General features: G+C 41.6%; 1 protein-coding gene and 1 non-coding gene across 10 annotated transcripts; both read left to right on the forward strand.

The window, feature by feature from the left end:
- ATG16L1 (autophagy related 16 like 1) lies at positions 1–21,419 on the forward strand. 9 transcript variants are annotated; one of them, XM_062606469.1, is made up of 19 exons: positions 1–291; positions 1,157–1,250; positions 3,171–3,276; positions 4,694–4,767; positions 4,964–5,215; positions 6,122–6,187; positions 8,558–8,647; positions 9,376–9,432; positions 9,625–9,672; positions 10,391–10,493; positions 12,938–13,043; positions 13,159–13,229; positions 14,481–14,552; positions 16,841–16,961; positions 17,792–17,897; positions 18,446–18,595; positions 19,007–19,054; positions 19,422–19,523; positions 19,920–21,419. In XM_062606469.1, the coding sequence occupies exons 1-19, from the start codon at positions 177–179 to the stop codon at positions 20,011–20,013; spliced, it is 1,875 nt and encodes a 624-aa protein (XP_062462453.1). In that variant the 5' UTR covers positions 1–176; the 3' UTR covers positions 20,014–21,419. The 9 variants fall into 9 exon arrangements, with proteins under 9 accessions (XP_062462453.1, XP_062462454.1, XP_062462459.1 ...); XM_062606470.1 differs by having other exon boundaries at positions 8,561–8,647; XM_062606478.1 differs by lacking the exon at positions 1–291 and adding an exon at positions 355–478.
- Positions 10,704–10,975, forward strand: LOC134157563 (small Cajal body-specific RNA 6). The gene has a single exon (XR_009962369.1). It is a non-coding gene; the product is annotated as a small Cajal body-specific RNA 6 (non-coding RNA).
- Positions 21,420–21,687: the final 268 nt, after the last annotated feature.

A 21,687-nucleotide genomic window follows, 5' to 3' on the forward strand; every position in this document is an offset into this window, starting at 1 on the left:
GGCGGCGGCCTCGGGCAGAGCTCCGTTTGTGAGCAGGCGTTCCTCGCCGCCGCGGGCCGGGCACCGGCCTTCCGCCGCCTTCTGGTGCTCCTGCCCGCCTCACCCTCCCCTCGGCTGGCCTTCGTGGGCCGCGGCCTGGGCGGCGCTCGCCCTCGCTGCCCCTTCCCGCCGCGGAGATGGCGTCGGGGCTGCGCGCCGCCGGTTTCCCCCCGTGGAAGCGGCACATAGCGGCGGAGCTGCGGCGGAGGGACCGGCTGCAGCGGCAGGCCTTCGAGGAGATCATCGGGCAGTGTAAGTGGGATGCGGATCTGCCGGTGGGGTCGAGGCAGAGAGGCTCTTGTTTTCCTCCCTTTTCCTCAGAAAGTGGGGAAACCGCCTTGGTAAGGGGCTCGCAAGGCCTCGCCTGTGTCGTTTCCAGGTCACAGGTTGGGAGACGCTTGATAAAACTGAGTGAAGTTGGGGGCTCCTCATCACTGAGGTAAAAAAAAAGCAGTTCTTTCTCTGAGTCCCCTCACAGGCTAAACTGGGTTCATGCTGTGGACAGTCACTGAATGTCTAAATTGTCTGCACCATTCCCACTTAGATGTTTGTGGAATTGGGAACAACAGCACTATTGACCATGTTCATGGTCTTCTGTAAAATTTGGAGCTATTCAGGGCCAGCGCTTTCTATCCAGTGCTTACTTGCCCATCCTTTTCCTGCCTCACCTACGACAGGACTGAATGGGAGTGGGGGTCACCTAAGAGCAGCTGGCTTAGATGCTGAGGGGCTGCATGTTATGGGAGGGGGGAGCAAACACACCTTGACAGGACTGTGCAGTGTTGGATGCGACCATGGTTTTCTCCTTGTTATCACTGGAGGGGCTATAAAGAGTTTTGTACTTTGAACTTCTGTATTAGCAGATAGCAACATGCTTGGGCAGTCTCTTAAGACCAGTCCCACACAACTTATGAATTAATGAGGAATTCTTGGAGTTGTAGCTGGCTGCTGCGTTAGCCTGCTGACATCAAAGAGGAGTAAATGCTGATGTGGCTTGCATAACATTAGCTTGTGTCAGAATAATTAAAGATACTAAATCTTAGTTGTTAGAAGAAGAATGAGGGAATCTGGTTTTGCTTTTTGGTTATTTGCTTACTTGTACTTTTTGCCCTTTCAGATAACAAGCTACTAGAGAAGTCAGACCTTCATGCGGTGCTGGCTGATAAGCTTCAAGCAGAAAAATATGACATGCAGAGCAGACATGAGATCAGGTATTTAAAATTGCTTTTCTGTCAGTCAGCTCTTCGTCATACACACTATAACCTAAACCATTCTTGGATGCATTACACAAACAACTTCTAGGTTACTGTAGTAACTTGAAATAAAGCAAACTGGGAAATCTGTTGATATAAAACCAAAATATAACTAACTCTAAACACATGATAAAGTAACAATACGTTTGCAGTATATGGTGCAGAAAGATCTGACCAAGTTTTGGTCACATTTTTGTCGCAAACTTGAGGTATGGAGGTGGACCAGAATGAACTGCTTCTGATCTGTTTGCCTTGTAATGCTTATAAGGTTGACCTGGTGTTAGTTCCTAATGATTGTGATGTGACTCTTTAAGTTGTTTGATCTTACAAGCAGTGCAGTGGAGGAAGAAATAGATACTTAGTTTCTTCCAATCTGTGTTATCACATAGAAGGGTAGAAAGGAAAAAAAAGATTGTAAAGTGTCAGTCCTAAATAGGCGTCATATTCTAAAGAGAATCATAGAATGGTTTGTGTTGGAAGGGACCTTAAAGCTCATCCAGTTCCAACCCCCTGCCACGGGCAGGGGCACCTTCCACTAGAGCAGGGTGCTCCAAGCCCCGTCCAGCCTGGCCTTGAACACTGCCAGGGATGGAGCAGCCACAGCTTCTCTGGGCAACCTGTGCCTCACCCACATGGAAGAGCCATCATTGGTGTATGGGAATCCGTTTCTTGTTGAGCACCTACTCTAAGAGGTGAGGCTGGAGTAGGTGAGGATGAGAAGAAATGCACAGAAACAGCATCTTCAGAGTAAATGCTAAGCTGAACTTTGATTCAACGTTTTTTTGGAAACAGAATGAATTCCCTAATCCTAGTTAGCTGAGGAAAAATGCTTTTATTTACCTTAAGGCCAAAGAGGAGTACCTAGCTCTGACTGTAGGGGTGTGCATGGCCAGAGTTGTTGGATGTGTTGGATATTACCACAGGTCCTGGCTTCCTGTCTGCTTGGACACATTTTCTTGGAAATGCAATGTCTTCTAGTACAGTGTTAGCTCAGTCAGGTGTCTGATGTTGAGGTGAGTGTGAAGTTACTAATAACACTGTGAGACCTTTCAGCGTCTGAATGCGTTATCTGTTTCCCATTGGACCACTATAACACAGAATGACTGCAGAAACAGATGCTTACAATTACCTTGTATTGTGTGTATGGTATAATAGTAACAAATCTAAAACTACTACTTTTAAAAACGGTAATTTAAAATATAGCAGCTAACTTGCTCTGAGTCTGTGTGTGTGATCTGTGTGTGTGTATGGTGTTCTGGTGTGGGGAAATTACAGCTTATGTCATGGTCCTACTGTTTTGTAAAACACAATTAATACGCCAAAACCTTTACAAAGGAAGAGGCTAGAACATAGGGCAGTGGAGGAGTGACTTGTAACACTTGGGACTGTAAATCTAGGGGCCTGGAAATATACCCTTGGTTCCTTGGCTTTCGGTTCTGTGCTCTGTATAATGCTCTCTCCAGATATCTGTCATCTTTGTGGTACCACCAGCTCAATTGAAACAAACTCAAGGTGCTAAAATATTTGTAGCTCTTTCAGGATTTGAAGAGAGTACTTCTAAGACTTGGTTGTTTTAATGCAAATTAAAACAAAGGTTAATTATCTTTCATTTGAGTTTGAATTCCATTTTAGAAATATACAAAAGGTGAATTGAGTTCTCAGTAAATTTAATTTCCAGTACTGTATAATGGCATTTTGGTTGGTGAGAAGTGTGTTGAAGGGGAGCTAGCTGTGGTTTAGTTCTTCAGGAATGACCTGTGTCTCTGATGTAGTATGGAAAATCCAGGGGAGGTAGCATCCGAAGATCAACTGTCAAAGGCACAGAACCAATTGGATTCTAGTTTGTGACATGTCATTTTCCTCTCTCTTAAACTCCAGTCCAGGACATGATGGCACATGGAATGATGCTCAGTTGCAGGAACTGGCACAGCTGAAGATAAAGCATCAAGAGGAGCTGACAGAGCTGCATAAGAAACGTGGAGAGGTTAGAAAGCCTTCTGTTCTGTATGGTGCATACTTGGCCTATTGTGAACATGACCTTAATTTTACCAAGATTTAAAAAAAAAATCAAAAAAAAATGAGGAAAACCAGCCTTTTTAAGCTCCTCATGTTGATGATAAAAATAAACCAGAGATCTTTAAAACTGACAGCTGGGAGACGAGAGCTTGCATTGTCAGTATAGCATGAGTGTTAAGAAGTACTTAATTTTGTGTTTTCATGAGTAGGTTTTTAACTGTGTTTGTTAAAGGAGGAAGAAACTCTTTAGAGCTGTGCATGACCACTAGTTCTATGTTATCAAGACTGAGAGAATAGGTGGCTGTGTGAGGTTTCATTTGTCTCCATTTGCAGCACCACTGCTACAAAAGAGTGCACAAAATAAACAAGCACAAAGAAAGATTGATAGTTCTGTGGTGTTGAACTGAAAAGGGAGTACTGGTTCTGCTGTGTAGATACAGTAAGGAGCCCAGGAGTCCTGTTAGCTGTGAGATTCGGGCCCAGAAGAGAGGAAAAGCTGCTCCCTCTCGTTTGTTTGTTTTCCTTTTCTTTTTGATGGGAAGATGTGGAAGCTTCATCTGCAGAAGTCAGTTTTTCAAAATCCCAGCAGTGGATTGAATGTGCCAAGAGCTAGTACCTGAATGATGCTGCAGACTTTTACAGAGAGACCTGGAAAATGTCATGCTCCTCACAGAGGAGACAGCTTTCTGCAGGAGGTGTGCACTGACTAATCAAAGCACTGAAAATTCCTTCTTTCCCCCCAGCCTGGTATCCTAAGCCACCTACCCAGGCAGGCACCTCTCTCAAAACTCAGTCTTTCTTTTCCCTAGGCAGCTGAGGCTCTGCATACTGTGGGGCTTGCTCATTCTCTGATTGTCACTAATGACTAAGTTGTCATTAGTGCTGACCTCTGCACCCGTTTCCTGTGCACTGCAGAGACTCCACCAGCAACTTTCTTTGTGGGGAAGACCTGTATTTACAACATGTGAACATGTCTGTCCTGGCCATACCAGGAATATTTGTTGATTAGTTCTTAGTACTCATTTATTGGTTTACTTTTTGGCAATTTTTAGGTTCTGTGTTGATTTTTCCACTACTTCAAAAAATGTCTTCCTAATACATATTCTGTTTGATGTGACTTTATTAAAGAAACTTCTTAGGGAAGGGATGAGATATCAAAGGACAGTAATCTTTTCACAATTCATTTTTGAAAGTGGATTCTATGATTTAATGACCTGTGTGATAGGTGAAGTCCACAGATCTGTATAGGAAACTGTGAAAGAAGAGCTAAAACATGTGTTCCATGCTTGTATTAGATTGCTCTGTACTCCTGCTGGTTGCTGCTCAGTGTGTATTATCCAGTTGGCACCCCTGCATTTTGTAATATAATTTTCTCCTTTCCCTAGTTGGCCCAGTCTGTAATTGATCTGAATAACCAAATGCAGCAGAAGGACAAAGAGATGCAGATGAATGAAGCAAAGTGAGTAGGAACTGTTTCTTCATCAGTGTGGTTAGTATGAGACTCGGGCTTCTGGTTGTTTATTACTGTTATAATAGTCTCTTAGGGTCTTAGTCATGGGCTAAAAATCCCTTCGTTAGGCATTGTGCAAAGAGCATAAAGATGATGGCATATGTCCCAGAGGAGAGCCTCATGGTTTTATGTTTTGTTGTTCCAGGATTGCAGAGTATTTGCAAAAGATCTCTGAACTAGAAACAGAGTGCCAGGAATTGCGTAGCAAACTGCAAGATCTTGAGCGAGCTAATCAGACACTGAAAGACGAATATGATGCTCTCCAGATCACTTTCAATGCCTTGGAGGAGAAACTGAGGAAAACTACTGAAGACAACCAGGAGTTGGTCTCGCGTTGGATGGCAGAAAAAGCACAAGAAGCCAATCGTTTGAATGCAGAAAATGAAAAGGATTCAAGGTGAGACTGGTGACCTCTGTTTGATAAACAACTTCACAATACATGTTTGACTAACAATGAATGCATAGGATAAAACCAGATTTAGTTTTAATTTGAGGTCTCTGTATTCTTGCAGAACCAAGAATCCACAACTTTGTGTTCATCCTTCTGGCCAGCACAGATGGATGCTTTGTGAAAACATTCCTGTCTTCTAAATTAATAAAACATGTTCTTTTGTTTCTTGCGAAACACCTAACTGTGGCCTTTAGATGATAAATCAGATAGAAACTGTTGGGTTCTTTTCTGGTATTCGATTTGGATGTCTCTTGTTCATATTAAATCTTGATACTATGTGAAGTTTTGTCTTTTTTTGGCTTAACTAACTTCAGGGTTTTTTGCATTCTGCTAAAAGGAGCAGCTCCCACAAGACTAATCGGTGTGTATCTGTTTGTAACTTGCAAAAAGAAGTTTGCAAATTTTTTTTTTTTTTCCCCTCTGCAAAATAAGATCTTTTTTCTTCTGAATTGCTTCAGCTTGCCTGTCAGCTAAGGGTGCCTGGAGACTAAGAGCTATAATTCAAGTCTCATAGCGCTTGGCAGTTTTATATTTCCTAACAGTCATTGTATTACTAATATAATTACTACTTTAGCAAGTTCTTGCACTCCAAGCAAATCCTCATTCTTCTGGGTCATAAAGGGCCATAGGTACATTTTGCCGTGTTCCTTCACTTGATTGACCTGTCCTATGCTATTCATAGTAAGAAAACTGCCTCTCCTGCTCTCAGTATCTTGAAAAGCAGGATAAAATTAAGGTAGTGGTCTGATTTCCCCATCAAAACTGTGCAGGGTAACCTTTGAAATGGGATTAAGGAGTTTTGGTGTGGTTTTGGTTCTGATTTTCTAATAACCTTGTTTTCTTCCTTCTTAGGAGACGACAAGCCAGGCTGCAGAAGGAACTAGCAGAAGCTGCCAAAGAGCCCCTGCCTGTTGAACCGTAAGCAGTCTTGATTTGTAGAGTCTCCTTCATCACTTCATGCTTCAGTTTTATGCAGAAGCATGACAGATGGTATTTTTGTTATTTCTAAATTTGGTGACATAGAGGAGAGTTTAAACTTTGTAAAGTCACAAATGTACAGTAACACTCCCTACTTGAACTTTCAGAAGAAGGAGCTCTGTTACGACTAAAAATAGCTGCTTGGACTGAAAGTCCCAAGAGCTGTTCGTACGGTGAATATATATTAATATTTCAGCATTAAAACTTTATTATGCAGTGTTGTTGGTCTTCAGAATAGTTCTTCATTTGTGCACTCTGCAGGTGCCTACATTTTTAAGTGTTAGGCTGCAAATACATTCAAGGATTACCTATAGGAACAGGTACTGAATGAGTGAAAATATACTTCCATACTGGGAGAGATTTTTTCTTTAGGAAAAAAAGTAGATGTGGAGTTACTTTTCCTGGCAAGCCAGAGCTGAATCTCTAGTCTCTTGTTCTTTCTACTGCTGTGTTTACTCCTGGGTGGTTTTTAATCGGGTGACTGAAGTGGGCAGCTGGTAGTATAGGTGCTTTGCACCAGATTGATAAGGTTATTGGCACTTGTTTTAGCCAAATCTAGGAAAAGTACACCTGCTGCATTATTATTGCATTATATCACTGAGAGCTCTTCAGAGCACAGTGACAGAGCAGTGTGCAGGCTTTTCCTTGGTATCTGTTGTCTTTGTAAACACACAGGGAATATCTTGGAACTTTAAGCTCTTAAATAAACAATGTTGCACTGAGAAGGAAAACACACGTACAATGTCTGTGGCTGTTTTCCCTGTTAAGCTTCTTCCTCTCCATTACTCAAAGCGAGATCTTCCTATCTTAGACCTGAGCTCAGAGGTAGCTGTAGCACAGCAGCTTAAAGTTTTGCTTCCTATTGTGGTGGGGATGGTGGTCTCAGTGTTTCACAAATAATTTCAAATAAGAAACTGAGAAGTTGAAGCCTGTTAAAATCTGTAAAATAATTGTTTGTGTAAATGACTCAAACCCTGCTTCACAGATGTTTTTGATTCTTCTTTGATTTTGTAATTTTAGAGGGTTTGTGTTGTTTAAATGTGCTGCTTACTGAAGGGGGAGATTGCACCATTTCAAGGAGTGTGCCTTGGTGTTTATATTCACTTCAAAAATAGGTTAACATGGAAAGTTCAGGGAAAGCATGAGCTGTTTTTTAAAATCTGAAGTTTGAGCTATTACAAGAAATATTGTGTTTTATTGAAATATCAGCCTGATATTTTAAATCAGAGTATGTATTTTCCATAGCCTTTTCATATATACTGTCCTCCAGAATCTTAGGCCTTTTAAATGCAGCTGTATTCTGAAATGAGAGATTAAAAATGGTCCCGTCCTTTCCAATTCTTTTGTAGCGGGGTGTTATCTGATGGCAGGAATTGGTTTATTCCTCCTTAAATGCTGAATTTAAACTTCCTGTTCAGTCAAATGGCATTAGGTTGATAAAGTGTGTTTAGAAATAGCTTGTCCTGCAAAATCAACAGTGGAAGAAAAATCATTATTGAAGGAAAAAACTACTAGACTGTCAGAAACTATGATGATTAATGGGGAAAAACCTTTTAGCATCAGATGATTATTTGAGCTGGATTCAGTAACGATGTATGTATTGAAACCTCACACTTCTGTTCAGTCGTTTACCAGCATTTCAATGAAGTGAACCAAGACGTCCCTTGTACTTAGTAGAGCAGCACCTGAAATAAAACCATGTAGAAAATATCAGAATGTCTTTGGCATGGATGAGCAGGGAAAATTCAAACTTTTGTAGTTTTTTTTATATGTCCTTGTTTTGAATAGCAAAAAAAAGTGCTGTGAAAATAGGATATCACACATAGCTGGGGTTGCAGTAACTCATGTTTTTGCTGTTCTCTAATTGTTCCAGCAAATACTCACTCCATAGGAAAGTCTTGCTCAGATGTGATATTATAATGCCATCTGTAGTGCTGCAAGCTGAAATATAATGTGTGGAATGGATGCCTGTCAACATAGCCCGTAACTATCCTACACTGTTGTCAGTGAAGAGTGTAATTAGCAGCTGCAAAGAAAAAGTAAACAAAACATAAAATTTATATAGGTGCATATACTTGTTTGCAGATACTGTATGTTAAATGTAGTATCTCTGGCAGTGTCAGCCAGATCAGCATTTGCATTGTCTGGGTCTACCTACGTGTTGCCACAGCTCAATAAATCTAGATGTGGATAGGGTGCAGATACTTGCAGACCATGGACCATGTCATCCGTTCAGTTCATATGCATCAGCAGGTGGTTTCCATAGCAAGCTCTGACTGATTGAAAATGAGGTGTTTTCTCTCCCTTCAGCAGGGATGATGATATTGAAGTGCTTGCAGATGAAACCTCTGACACAGCTGAGGAGACATCTCCAGTGCGAACTGGCAGCCGAGCAGCCAGGTTTGTAGACCAGAAGATTTCTGTACCATGTCATTGAGAAACAACAAGGGGTGTAAGAGAGTTGGAGCTATGCTACTTAAGAGTCTTACTTGCTTTTGGCTGGAACAGAGTTTAGTACTTTCCCCATAGTATGAAACTCCTATGCTGTGTTCTGTGTTACCATGCTATAGATATGCTGTTTTTCCTTTGCTGTTTTAACTAAATTACACAAGTGTTTGAAAAATCTGTGTTTAATCTTAAAACCAAAGGTTTAAAAACAAAACAGGCAGTAACATGGGTATTACAGTGCCTCTGTGACTATTCAGACTATCAGTGTGACTTTGCAAACAGCCAGGTTTTTGGATTTAGCTAAAATGCTGCAAATAATCTTCAGCTAGTTTAAATGCATCTTTTTCTTCTTTAAAATAGCAGTGAGTGGAAAGTAAGAGGTAGTTACATGAGAGCACAGATTAATTTGGCTGAAACTTCAGACTTGTTACATCTAAAACCAGTAATTCAGATGGTGGAGGTTGAGGGCAAATTGAAGAAACTTCATATGCAGATTATGTCCTGAGTTGTAGTTGCTGGTGACTTTTGAACTGATGCCTGCCTCTGGTGTTTTCTGTCTTTGGACTGGGTCTGCAGGGGAGGGAGTCTTTCCAGAGACTTGTTGCTATGAAATGTATTTGTGTTGATCTTTATGTGGAGAAGCTATTCAGAAGGTTTAAACCTGTCCTCCCCTCCTTCAGTAAGCGACTCTCCCAGCCAGCTGGAGGTCTTCTGGACTCTATCACTAATATCTTTGGGTAGGTTAGAACACTTTCACCTCTTCGTTTTGTATATTGGTTTAAATGTATGCCGAAATCTTGGTGATGCAGGGAATACAAACAATAACTTCAGCTTTCTTCTAGCTTCTGCCTTTCTTTTTCTTTTTTGTTCTCCTCAACTTCCTGTCTCTTCCATCTTGCCGTGTGCTGACCTCTGACCTTTCCCTCCAGTCTGTCTGAGTCTCCCCTTTTGGGACATCAATCTTCTGATGCTGCCAGGTGAAAACATTATCCACTCTTAGTCCAGCATGTGATTGTATTCCATTGAGTAAAGTGGAAGTAAAGTGGAACCCAGCTTCATTATCCTGATTAGATTTCAGATGTTGATAACAGTAGCTAGAAACTGTCTACAGTTAGAGAGGCAATGAGCCCCTCTTTGTGAAGAGAATACATAGGGTTTGCTCTTACTTTCCACTGCACTTTGCTCCTTTAATAGGGTTATTTAAGTCATTGGGTTCTGTGTCTAGGCTCCACAGGGGAGCCACCCCATCTAAGTTAAGCTCTGCTTTATGTGGACAGTCTTTGGTTAAAGCTTGAGCTTTTGAATAGAGCATTTTGCTGCCTCGGAGGTGGTGCTGCAATGGTGTTTGGTTTCCCTAGGCATAATGATGGACTTGCAGTCTCTCCAGCTGAACTCAGCTGCAGTTATTCCTATGTTTCTCTTTGCTATTAACAAAAACAAAAAGGTTACTCCAAAATGAGGTCAGTAATCAGTTCAGGTAATTTTTCTGGCACACTATGGAATACCTAAAGCCACAAGTGGATGTAGCGCTATGAGATAATAATTTTTGAAAGTTTTGATAAAAGTTAAAACCTCCTTCCCCCATTTCTTAATCACTGTGCAGTGTAGTTAAGTGACAGGTACAGATCTGGATGAACTCATGAGAAGCAGCATTCACTTCTCATTTTAAAATATTTCTACTTTGTTTCATCTCAGGAGACGTTCTTTGTCCTCATTCCCTGCTCCCCAGGACAACATAGAGCCACATCCAGGTGCCAGTAAAGAAGTGAGAGTGCCCACTATTGCCATATGTGTCTTTGTAAGTATAGAAGTAATTCTTGGGTTTACTAATCCTTTTACTGTCCTTGGGGGAAGTGAATTCTATATGTGTGGGAACTGATCTCCCAAAACTTTCTACTTATATTGCCAAACAAGAAAGGAATTTGTGATTTGGTAGCATGGTTTGTCCCGTTTAATTCTTAGCACAAATACTTCTCAGAGCCAATGAGCTTGATGTCTGTCATACTGAGGTCAATGATGACTTAGTAAAAGGTCTGAGGGCACAGGGGAATTACACTCTGTTACCCTTCTGGCTCCCAGCACTCCCTGTTCTGTCATGCTATAGTAGAGCTATGATTGAGGAAGGGATTGCTGACAATTTGGGATTAATTCAGTTCCAGTTCTCCACAGTGAAGGGAGTTGTGGCACTGAATGTTATCCGACAGAGCTGGTTAAGAGGAGCTCATGGTAGTGGGGTGTCTTCATTTTTTGTGTGTGATCTAAAGTTTTCAAGCTGAGACCTCTTTCATGTGTTGCTTTGGCCTGTGAAGGGCATTGCCTTCTGAATGAAAGATACTGGGGTAAATTGTCTTGTACTGTAGATACTTGTTTTAACACTCCTCTTGAGCTTTCACAGGCACTGCAGTGCTGGATGTGGATATTTCATGCATATGAAATGACTTCCTTTTTTTTTCATCCAGAGTAAGAGTGGCTCACAGCAGTATGGAGGCTTGTGTATTCTTAGCCTGCCCTGTTACCATCTTCTCCAGTGGAAGTCATGGTGTGGAGGGAGTACCAGTGTTACTTTAAGTGAGAATAACTTAAGTGACAGCCTGGTGCTGTCAGAGGAGGTGTTCATGGCAGCAGCATGTGTTGCAACCTCTCTCCTCTTCTGGCTATGTACAGCAAGCAGAGTTGGTGAACAGATATAATCCTGGCTAATTTCATCATAAAAGGCATTGGAGGTTATGCTGTTTTCACTCTTGATCTTCTTTAACGTATCTGAACTTACAAGAGCAGTGCAGCCTGTCTTCCTGATAGAGGGGGCAAACCACAGTAGACTATGCTGACCCCCTAGTCTTGACAATGTGGAGAGTGCTGCCCGTCTTGCAGCAGTACTAGGAACAGCTGCAGATGTAAACCTGTGAGACTGTTGCACTATGGAGGCAGTATGTGGTTAGCACTGCAATACTTGAAGTAAAAAGTCCCTACTGTTCCATGGGAATCCATATGATCTTTCTGGAAGGGATCTGTGTTACGTTTTAGCTCGTGTTTGGAGCCCAGGTGGAGGTGAGGACTTGTCTAGGTCCAGCAGAGCATTCTAGGAATTAATACAAGGACTGTGTGCCAGAGGTTTGGCAGATACAGGGAGCAGACCAGGCTCACTTCCTGAGAGATGAGTAAAAGAACAGGCTTGGGAAGGCAGAGAAGGCCGTCACTTCAGCCACTATTTTCAGGCATAGTTTCTGGGCAAGACATTTGACCAGTTTTGTTCTGAATGGCTCTTCTGCACTTGGAGAAAGATCAGATTTGAAGTGTGATAACCCCTAAATATGAGCTGGCAGACCAAATTCGAGCAACAAGTTCCAGAAAAATACAAGTTTCCAGAAAAATGGATTTTGAAAGAACAGTTACTGAAAATACTTAAAAAGGAATGCAGCAAATGAATTAAGGATATGGTATTAATACTGTGTGGGAAGTAGTATAAAGCTGTGAAGTTAACAAGGGGTAAAAAAGGAAGGAGCCTTAAATTTTCATAGGTTTTAAAAGGTGGAAGAATCACTATTAAGAGGCCAATTCAAGTTTCAAAACATTAAGGTGTGAGGAAGCAGGGGTGCAGGGATGTCACTGCATCTGCAGGTAGGAACCCCAAGTTCTCTTTGAGAGAAGGTACTGTCACAATTGTGCTGGGACTACTAAAGCACCAATATAAAGTAGCATTATCACCAGTACAGTAAACAAATGCAGTTAATCTGTTATACTGTTTTCTAACAGACTTTCCTAAATCAAGCATGACTTGATTGTTCTGTGGTTGCATGAACTGATTGGATCATGTTCCATGGCTGGCTCTAGATGGAGAAGTGAAAAGTTAGTTTCCTTCTACAGTGTATCATGTTACTGTTTTCTTTACTTGTTGTTTCCTTTTTTTTTTTTTCTTCTGGTGTAACTTAAAAGCCTTACCTTATAAAGCCTAAACTTACGAAGCATTGTAAAGCTTCTGGCAGTTTATCTCTATTGAGTCCTTGGTAGTGGTTTTTCTTTATGTGCTTTTGTTTTTACCTTTAGATAAGGATCAGCCCTTTTTGCTCTCTCTGCACACCATCAACCATAACAGAGTTTCAGTCTGTGGCTTTGTTTCCTATATACTGTTGAAAGATCAACAGCTGTGGTTCTGTATAACCTTTAAGTTCTATAGCTTTCTGATCTGTGGATTTTGGGTCTAACTTGATTTTGGGTGGCTGTTCTGTTCCTCCCACTCCTCAGGATGCACATGATGGAGAGGTGAATGCAGTGCAGTTCAGCCCTGGCTCCAGGTTACTAGCAACAGGAGGCATGGACCGGAGGGTTAAGCTTTGGGAAGTCTTGGGAGGTAAACCTTTTTTTGCTTTGGGGTATGGTGGGATGCTAAACCAACTCATAGTTCACTTTGTGTCAGCTTCTGTTCTAATCTACTGCTTAAGTTTTGTTCATCTTCCCTTGTGCAGACAGGTGTGAGCCCAAAGGTTCCCTCTCTGGTAGTAACGCTGGGATTACAAGCATAGAATTTGATAGTGCTGTGAGTATCTGAGCAATATCCACTGTTTGTGATGGAGAATAAATTCAATTATGTTGTGGTCTGCTATCAATTACCATTTTAGCACTTTGAAAAGTTACTTAAGAATGAGTTAAAATACTTACAGGAGTAACTGCAAATAGTTTAAGATTATACTAAAGATCTTTATTTGGTATGCTACAGTCTGTAATTCTCTTATATGCTTTACAGTTCAGAAGATGATATGCAGCTCAGCCACTGGCTGTTATGGGCTATTATGATGAAATTAAAATGCAGTATGCTAGGTTATGTCTAAAGTAAGAAATCAGTTTCCAGCTTCCCACTAAAGCTGGTGTAACAGCATAGAAGAAGCAAATACACTGAGGCTTTATTTCTGTGAAGTTTATTTTCATTAGTGCTCTGCTGAGGTCTGATGAATAGAAAACGGTCTGATTATCCTAAATACTTGGATTTCCATGGCCTTTTCTCCCAGCAGTTTCTCAACAGTCACACCACAGTAATGTTTGCTGGCACCTTGTGGTGTGTGTGGTTCGTGTTAACCTGAAGTGTCAGAGCCATGACTGGGATCAGCATCCAGCAGTCCTACTTGCAGGAGTTTGAGGTCTTGGATTGTTCTAACTGGACATGTGATCTGTCTTTTCTGCTCAGACCTCTTCCACTGTGTATGGACAGTAGACCAAAGCTGACATTTCTTCCATTCAGTGATTCCAAGTGCTGAGCTTTATTGATACACACCCAAAAGGGTCCTTCCTTTAGACATTGACCAGCTCATTTGAGGTTGCTGGCACCATTAATTTGCAGGAGGTAATACTTCTGATTTTGGCAAGTTGCTTGAACACATCTGAGGCAAGAGCTGCCTGAAGTGAGATGCTGGTGGTCTTTAAGTGTTCCGGAAAGTCTTTTGAGATGGACAGGAGTGCAAGCATGAATCTTGTGGTGACCATTCTTCAGCATGACATGAGGAGCCCTAAGCCTGAAGTCATGAGCAAGTAAATTTTTCTATCCTTGGACAGATTTAGTTGTTGTAATCTTATTTTAAAATGTTAGAATTTTAATGAAAATTGCAAGAATTGAGTGAATTCCACTGAGGCATATCTAAGCAGTTGTTACAATAGCTTTCCATAGCGGTTTTGTCCTTTTTTTCCCTTGGCAATATAGCATTAATGTGGTTTTAATGATTTATTGGAAATGCTTTTGGATTTAATTTACGTATTGGCTTGCAGAAGTAGTTTTAAATTAATCTTGTGTCCACAGGGTTCTTACCTCTTAGCAGCTTCAAATGATTTTGCCAGCAGAATCTGGACAGTTGATGACAATCGGTTACGGGTGAGTCTCTTGAAGGCAAAGCAGTGCTCAGGCTGTTGCTGTGTTGTGTTTCCAGTTTTGCTAATGGGGACATGGTGATTTTGGAAGCTGGGCATTTGCAGGCACTTTAAATAGTTCTTTAGTTAACAGGGTCTTGTTTTCTTAAGGGTCTTCACAGCAAGGCATAAAATACAGTATTGGTCTCTGCACAGGCCTGCAGGAAACGCCAGTTACTGCATATTTTTGCAGTACAGCTCCCCCCCCCCCGCCACTAGCCACATAAACCCAGTGTACTTTTGCAAACCTCTCTGGAAATTTAAGTGCTTCTTACAGTCTGGTGAGAACCATGTCAGCATTTATCCTCAGTTTAAGGAACAAACTGCTGAAGAAGGTTTGTGAAAGAGGGATTCTGTTGTCATAAGTCAGCAGCAGCGTTCTTGGAGTCTTCTGTCTAGCTTTTAAGATCTTGCAGGTCTTTTCCAACCTAGTCGATTCTATGATTCTGTGACTTGATTCTGCATGTCTTTTGAAAGATTCCTCCTCTGCTCCTGATTTCTTCTTACTCATGTTCTTCTCCAATGTCTAGCTCTAGTTTAACGAAGGATTTGTCTTTGATTGGCCAAAAGAAAAGCTTATTTTCAGCTTTCTAGGAGCGTTTTTATTGTCATTCCTATGTACACTTTTCCTCAACTTTTTGTTTAGGAAGATGCTACTTTGTTCTGAATCTTCTGACATTTCACATGTCAGTTCTAACCTACAGTTGCACTGTAAATCACTGGGTAATTCTTAGTGTGGAGGTACAAGATCTCATTTAGGAAAGTGAAGAATACCATTTCTTTTGCAGTTTCTGTTTGGCTGCAAAACCTACTGTTGAATATGAATTATAGTGAATAAAAGTTTAACAGACTAGAGATTACTCAGTGCAGGAAGTTAGTTATCCCTGCAAACATACACCTGCCTTCACAGTATCTTCCTGTAGTTTTTTGGTGTCCTGGTGACTGCCAGCTTTGGGCAAATTCATTCACTGTTTGCTGAGATTCTTTGTGCATTCTTGTTTTCGAGCATGTGTTTCTTATGGCTTGCACATGAGTAGGAGGCAGTGAAGCTGAAATCATGGTAAATTTTGCCAAAACCTCCCTATTTAAATTGAAATATCTGTATGTAATGACTGTGCAGCAGGAGCAGGAGAGAGATGTAGAGTGAAGGTTTAGATCCTATTTTCTGGAATTTGTGTACTTAAGACAAAGTGGGTTTTATGGGATGATATGTTCATTCATAGTTTGTGAACTGTTTTTTTTTTTTTTCAGGTTTGCTTCTTTTTCCCCAAACTTTGCTCCCATTCCTTTCTATTCTTAAGGGTTTTTCTTTTATATTTCCCAAGCCCAGATCACTTTGTGTAATTTGATGTTCCTTTGAGTATCAGGGAAATCTAAGTACATGCCGCAAAGGCTTCTCTCTTGTTTTTCACAGTTCTTACTTATAGAATCCCAGACTGGTTTGGTTTGGAAGGGACCTTAAAGCTCATCCAGTTCCAACCCCCTGCCACAGTCAGGGTCACCTTCCACTAGACCAGATTGATCCAAGCCCTGTCCAGCCTAGGCTTGAACACTGCCAGGGATGGGGCAGCCACAGCTTCTCTGGGCAACCTGCGCCAGTGTCTCATCATCTGTCTCACTTCAGTCATTCATTACCTGTGTTTTTTTTTATTTTGGTATGTAAATATTCAGCAATATGAAGTGAATGTGGTTCATGTTCTTGTCAGCCCCAAAAACTGCTGCAGGGAGTTCTTCCGAAATCTCTGGTTGTCTCAGCTTTCAGGCTTGAAGATAGTAACAGCTGAGACTAGATAACCTGTTGCATCCTTCACAGAAGCTCATTATAAAAACCTGAAGGCACAATTTCCATTTTCAGCTTGCTTTATCCCCTTCTCATAGCTCCTGCAAGGCTGTGTTGCAGTTGCCATCTGTCTTGAAACATAGGTGTATGGAGTGTTGAGGAAGACAGCTTGCAGGTTCTCCGAGTAGATAAGGAACTGCAGCCAAAGGTGACATGTGTCTCCCAGCTTCAGGTTGAACTCTGTATTATTGACATTCCTACTCAGTATTAATCTCTGTGTTTAACTATAATAGATTATATTTTTTTCTCCAAGCAATGCATTACGTATGCCAGTTATGATTTAAGATTACCTTTGAGTTGTTAAATAGCAGAACTAGTAAGTTCTGCTATTTAACAGTGGTTAAATAGTAAGTTACAGGAAAAGGGAGCAAGTGGAACTGTGCAATTTAACCATGTCAATCTCTTTTCCTCAGCACACCCTGACAGGTCACAGTGGCAAAGTTCTGTCAGCCAAGTTCTTGCTGGACAATGCACGTATTGTTTCAGGAAGTCATGACCGGACCCTCAAGCTCTGGGACCTCCGCAGCAAAGTTTGTAAGGAAACCTAACTTCTGTCTTTCATCCATGTTCTGTGCTTCTACTAAATGTAAATATAAGTTTGACAGCTAGGTTATTTCATCTGCTTGCTAGTCTAAAAATAAGCAAAAGCTAGCGGCCATCCCATCTTGTGTTGTTATTCAAGTAATTGGATACTTTCTGCCTGTTACCTGAAATAAGAAAGCATGTGTATGCAGGAAGCACTGTTAATGCTATTACATTAACAGCAGCTGTTTTCTGTGAATGTTCTTTGTTTACCAGTCTGGGGGTGGGTATTTTAGTCTTCCAGAAAAATCTGGTGCCAGGTCAGAATTTTTAACCCTAAGGTGGATGGAAATGTCTCCTGGAAGCGTACAAAAAAACTCACATGAAGGAAATGCTAGGATCCGGATTTTTCTTTGGGAAAAACACCTTATTTCCTTGGCTTGTCTCCTATTTATGGTTCTTAAACATGCTTGCCCTGAGAGAGAAGTGGAGATTCAGGGTTACCTTGATACCTGGACTACAAACAGGTCAAGGACGCAGTTTCATGTTGTTTAACAGCCGCAAATTATAGCTGTCTAAATACCAAGTGGAAGTAAAGCAGTTCTCTTGGAAGCATTTAAAGGGATATTAACCATAGCAAAGGAGATTGAGAAGGGCAGAGAGGTTGTTGAAGACTTAAGTCAGGATTATTCTAAGACAGAATTTGTCTGCCCTGTGGCACTCCTTGGACACTGCTTGTGTGACCACTGTGTGTGCATGTGGTATAATGATTTTTCTGTCTGTTTTCGTTAGTCTGTACAGTATAAACGTCAGTGTGTCACCATTGGCTTATCTTTTTTTAGGTATAAAAACAGTGTTTGCAGGATCTAGCTGCAATGACATCGTATGTACTGAGCAATGTGTAATGAGTGGACATTTTGATAAGAAAATTCGTTTCTGGGACATCAGGTAAAACTATTGTAAGAGAGGTAACAGCATAGGAGTGGTTATGGGATTTCTGTCCAAGTATAATCTGAACTAGGGAATTTCTCTTCCTGAGCTTGGAAGCTAATGATGTGTTGTAAGAGTTGCAAAAGGCCATTGAAAGAGACTTTTGTTACTACTTTTACACTGCTTGGTGGTTTAGATTTGGGATACTTACTTGGGGGGGGGGGGGGGGGGGAATGACTTTTCCAAAAGGGCAGTCAGCTTTCTTGTAAATATTTTGCATCGGTTAGTATTTGCCATTCTAGATACTGTTTAGGTTTTCAGAGTGTGGGTAGTGATGGAAGTAGTATCTATTGTTAGATAGCTGGAAGTGTTATTCACAAAGTGAGATCTAGCTTGGGTGAGAATAAACCAATAAACTTTTTCTCCTCTTCTTCCACACTGGGACAAGTCAAAGCTTTAATGTGGAGGTGGTTTGGACTCTGGATGCTGGGTTTACCCTTCCTTTTTTCTATCTTTCTTTCTTTCTTTCTTTCTTTCTGTCTGTCTGTCTGTCTGTCTGTCTTCAGGACTGAAACCATAGTAAAAGAACTGGAGCTGCTTGGAAGAATCACAGCTCTGGACCTGAACTCAGAGCGAACAGAGCTTTTGACCTGTTCCCGTGATGATCTGCTAAAGATAATTGATCTACGGGTTGGTGCTGTCAAACAGACATTCAGGTGAGCGTGTTCTCCACAAGAACATTATGAATTTCAGTGCTTTTGGATTGCAGATTGCTCTCAGTACTGGAGTGTTTTTAAGTATCTCCATGGAGAGAGCAGTTTCCAAGATATTTTTCTACATGGGTAGCAAAGTTCTCTCAAGCCTATCAGCAAAGGTCTGCTCTGTTGGGTCTTTTCATTTATCTCTTTAAAGAAGATAGCTTGGCTTAGAAGTCTTTGGCCTGAAGGAAAGAATTTCTTCAGATGCATTTGAGGGTTGGTGTATGAGAAATGCAAATTGTGATAAAGGGATACCAGAGCTTATTCCAAACCTCTTGTAGAAATCCTTACCATACTCTTTAGTGAAAACCTGCAAGTCCATCTGCTTATAAATGAGCTTATAATTATCTGATTCTTCTAACTTTTCAGTGCCCAGGGATTCAAATGTGGCTCTGACTGGACAAGAGTTGTGTTCAGGTAAGGTCAGATATGTAAGCAAGATGCCTGATAAATCTTCCCCCAGCAAAAGTAGTGATTTCTGATGCTTGGCTGCATTGTCCACATTTACAGGTACAATAACTGGGGCAGAGTTCATGATTTGGCCAAGGTTACCTTTTGGTCAAGACAGAGTATATCTGTAGGTGTTGATCCAATAGGTTGGAAACTTTCTGATTTTAGAGGGCTTTCACCTCTTAGTGTTAGCAGCTGGTAATAATACATAACTCTTGGAAGACTTTAAAGCCGAGTTGCTTGCTTAGGAAGCTGCTGGTGAAGTGATTACGTGTGCTGATAAATTGCTGACTTGAAAATTGTTCTCTGCCTTCTGCACCTTCTGATCTCGTAGCCCTGACGGTAACTATGTGGCTGCTGGTTCAGCTGATGGGGCCCTTTACATCTGGAATGTGCTCACTGGGAAATTGGAGAGGACACTAACAAAGCATCACAGGTGAGGGGAAGCTGGCCATATGATCTAAAGCAGGTATCTGGGTTGTGAATCTTGCTGAGCTATGGAATAATTACACTTGTACAGCTCTGCAACTTACATTAGCGTGTCAGAATTCTTAATATGTAGATTCTTTATGGATTGCTGGCAGTATTCTATAGCTTGAATTAAGGTTGGGTTTGTTATTTTTCAACTTCTTAAACTGAGATATGATTTTAATAAGGTACGTTTGATATAGTCGGAAGAAACTGTATCTCATACGCTTATGAAAAGCCAAAGTCTCCTGAGAGCTGGGAAAGTGCCTTTTCTTTGATAGAGTACTGTAATACTTCATTCCAGTGTTAAGTGCTGTTGTGGAATTCGGTGTTTTTGTGAACTTATACCTGACTTCCATTTCAGTTCTCCTATCAATGCAGTTGCGTGGTCACCAGCGGGTGCCCATGTGGTCAGTGTGGACAAAGGAAACAAGGCTGTCCTGTGGTCTGAATTCTGACTGGATGGAGGGTGAAAGGCAGAGCATCTAACACCTCTGAGTATGGTGGTGCTGGTCCATGGCTGAACAGAATGGAGACCCAAGCCCAGATCCATCTGGAGTCGGGATATTAACCAGCGCATGGGCTTCGCTTTCCAGAGGAAAGTTCTAATGCAATGGAGAAGGAGCCTGAGTCAGAGACTTCTTTATGCCATAACTGCACTGTGGCACTGGGACTCGGCAAGAGATTAGTTGTTCTGGATGGAGAATGCTACTTAGTCATGCCTTTACATGAAGTATCTTTGCACCAAGTGGAGCTGAAGATACTAACGGGTTTCCTCACCAGTCAGCTGTGCCAAATACCCTGTCACACAAATGTATCCAAGCACCTCTGAGTTTGGAATGTTGGAAAGAAGTTACTGTGTATGCTGACTTAATACATGTCCTGTCTCCTGTGTTCTGTTCTTGTGGCCTAGTTCAGGCATGGGGTGAGAAGATCCTGAAATGTCGACAGGTCCTAGGCAGCCTGAAGTGTTGGAACAGCTTTTAAAGAGTCTCCCATCGTTCCGGCAGCTCTGCCTTTGAGTTGCCAGATCAATTCAGATCTGTTCTGATTCTGACACAGGTTCTCCAACACTGTTGTGTGAACTCTTTGTATCGGTTTCACCTGTTCTTAAGGCAGTGGTCCATTGTTCAGGACTTCTGCACCCTTTTGTTAAAATGCCCTTCAACACCTTGGGTATTACAAAATAGGAGATTTTTATCTTTTTATTCCACAAGCAGTTTGGTTACTGGATGTGAGGAGAGAGAAGCTGAGCTTCTGTAGTGCTGCTGTGATAAGGAATGTAGTCATACTGTGATTTCAGTACCGGAATATTCATGTTTGGTCCCTTTTTCTGTTCTCCGTCCTGTCCTGGAGGCTGTCAGCAGAGCACAGGGGAGCAGTGGGGTTAAATCCCAAATCCATTGTTTTGGTGCTGGCAGTTCCAGGCCACTTGCCCCCTTCTTGAGCACACGTGCAATATCCCCATTTGCGCTGGAGCCCTCTCTGTGCTACGGAGTGGAGTCTTGGCTCTGTCCCTGTTTAAGTCTCCAAAACCGTGGTGTGGCTGGGTGTGAGCTACCTGGCATACCTTTATCCAGCCAAACCTTTCCACATCATCTGGGCCTCAAGACAAGCCACCAGCGTTTTATTGCCTTTTTATTTGCACTTTATTTTCTTCTTTCCTGGTAGTGTTCTACTAAGGAAGTGTGTTCATTGGAGGGACTGGATTAGGGGGCAGCTGCTATAACAGGCATCTCTCTAACCTAGCCTTTTGTTCAGACACTTTCTGCAGAGGGGAATTAGAGTATATGGGGCAAAGTTTTTATTTATTCAGCTGCCCATAAGAACTTGATTGTAAATAAACCTGTGTTCTGCTTTTAAACCTCCACAATGCCTGATTCATTTATTTCAGTCTGTGTGAGATCTGAATGAGATCTTCATTCTTCTGAATGAAGACAGGATCCTGAAATGCGTTTTCCTGTGCTGTTTTCCTGATGAGTTGTGGATTTGTGTTCAGCTGCATTGTGGGATTTGGCGTAGAGCAGGAAAGAAGATAATGCTCTTAGATTGAAGCTAGCCATCCTGCAGATACACCTGTTCTCACCCTGTCTTGGGAATGCTGCCTTGAGACTGAAGGTAGTTTTAACATG

Source organism: Pezoporus occidentalis, unplaced genomic scaffold, assembly GCF_034315485.1.
Source record: "Pezoporus occidentalis ecotype Australia unplaced genomic scaffold, CSIRO_AGI_Poc_V1 ctg97, whole genome shotgun sequence".
In the NCBI taxonomy this organism is placed as follows: Eukaryota; Metazoa; Chordata; class Aves; order Psittaciformes; family Psittacidae; genus Pezoporus; species Pezoporus occidentalis.

Excerpts from the sequence above, each read along its gene's own strand:
- ATG16L1 (XM_062606469.1), top strand. The coding sequence starts at position 177 with ATGGCGTCGGGGCTGCGCGCCGCCGGTTTCCCCCCGTGGAAGCGGCAC. Across the intron at positions 1,251-3,170 it reads CAGAGCAGACATGAGATCAG|TCCAGGACATGATGGCACAT; the intron begins GTATTTAAAATT and ends CTTAAACTCCAG. Across the intron at positions 9,673-10,390 it reads CAATCTTCTGATGCTGCCAG|GAGACGTTCTTTGTCCTCAT; the intron begins GTGAAAACATTA and ends GTTTCATCTCAG.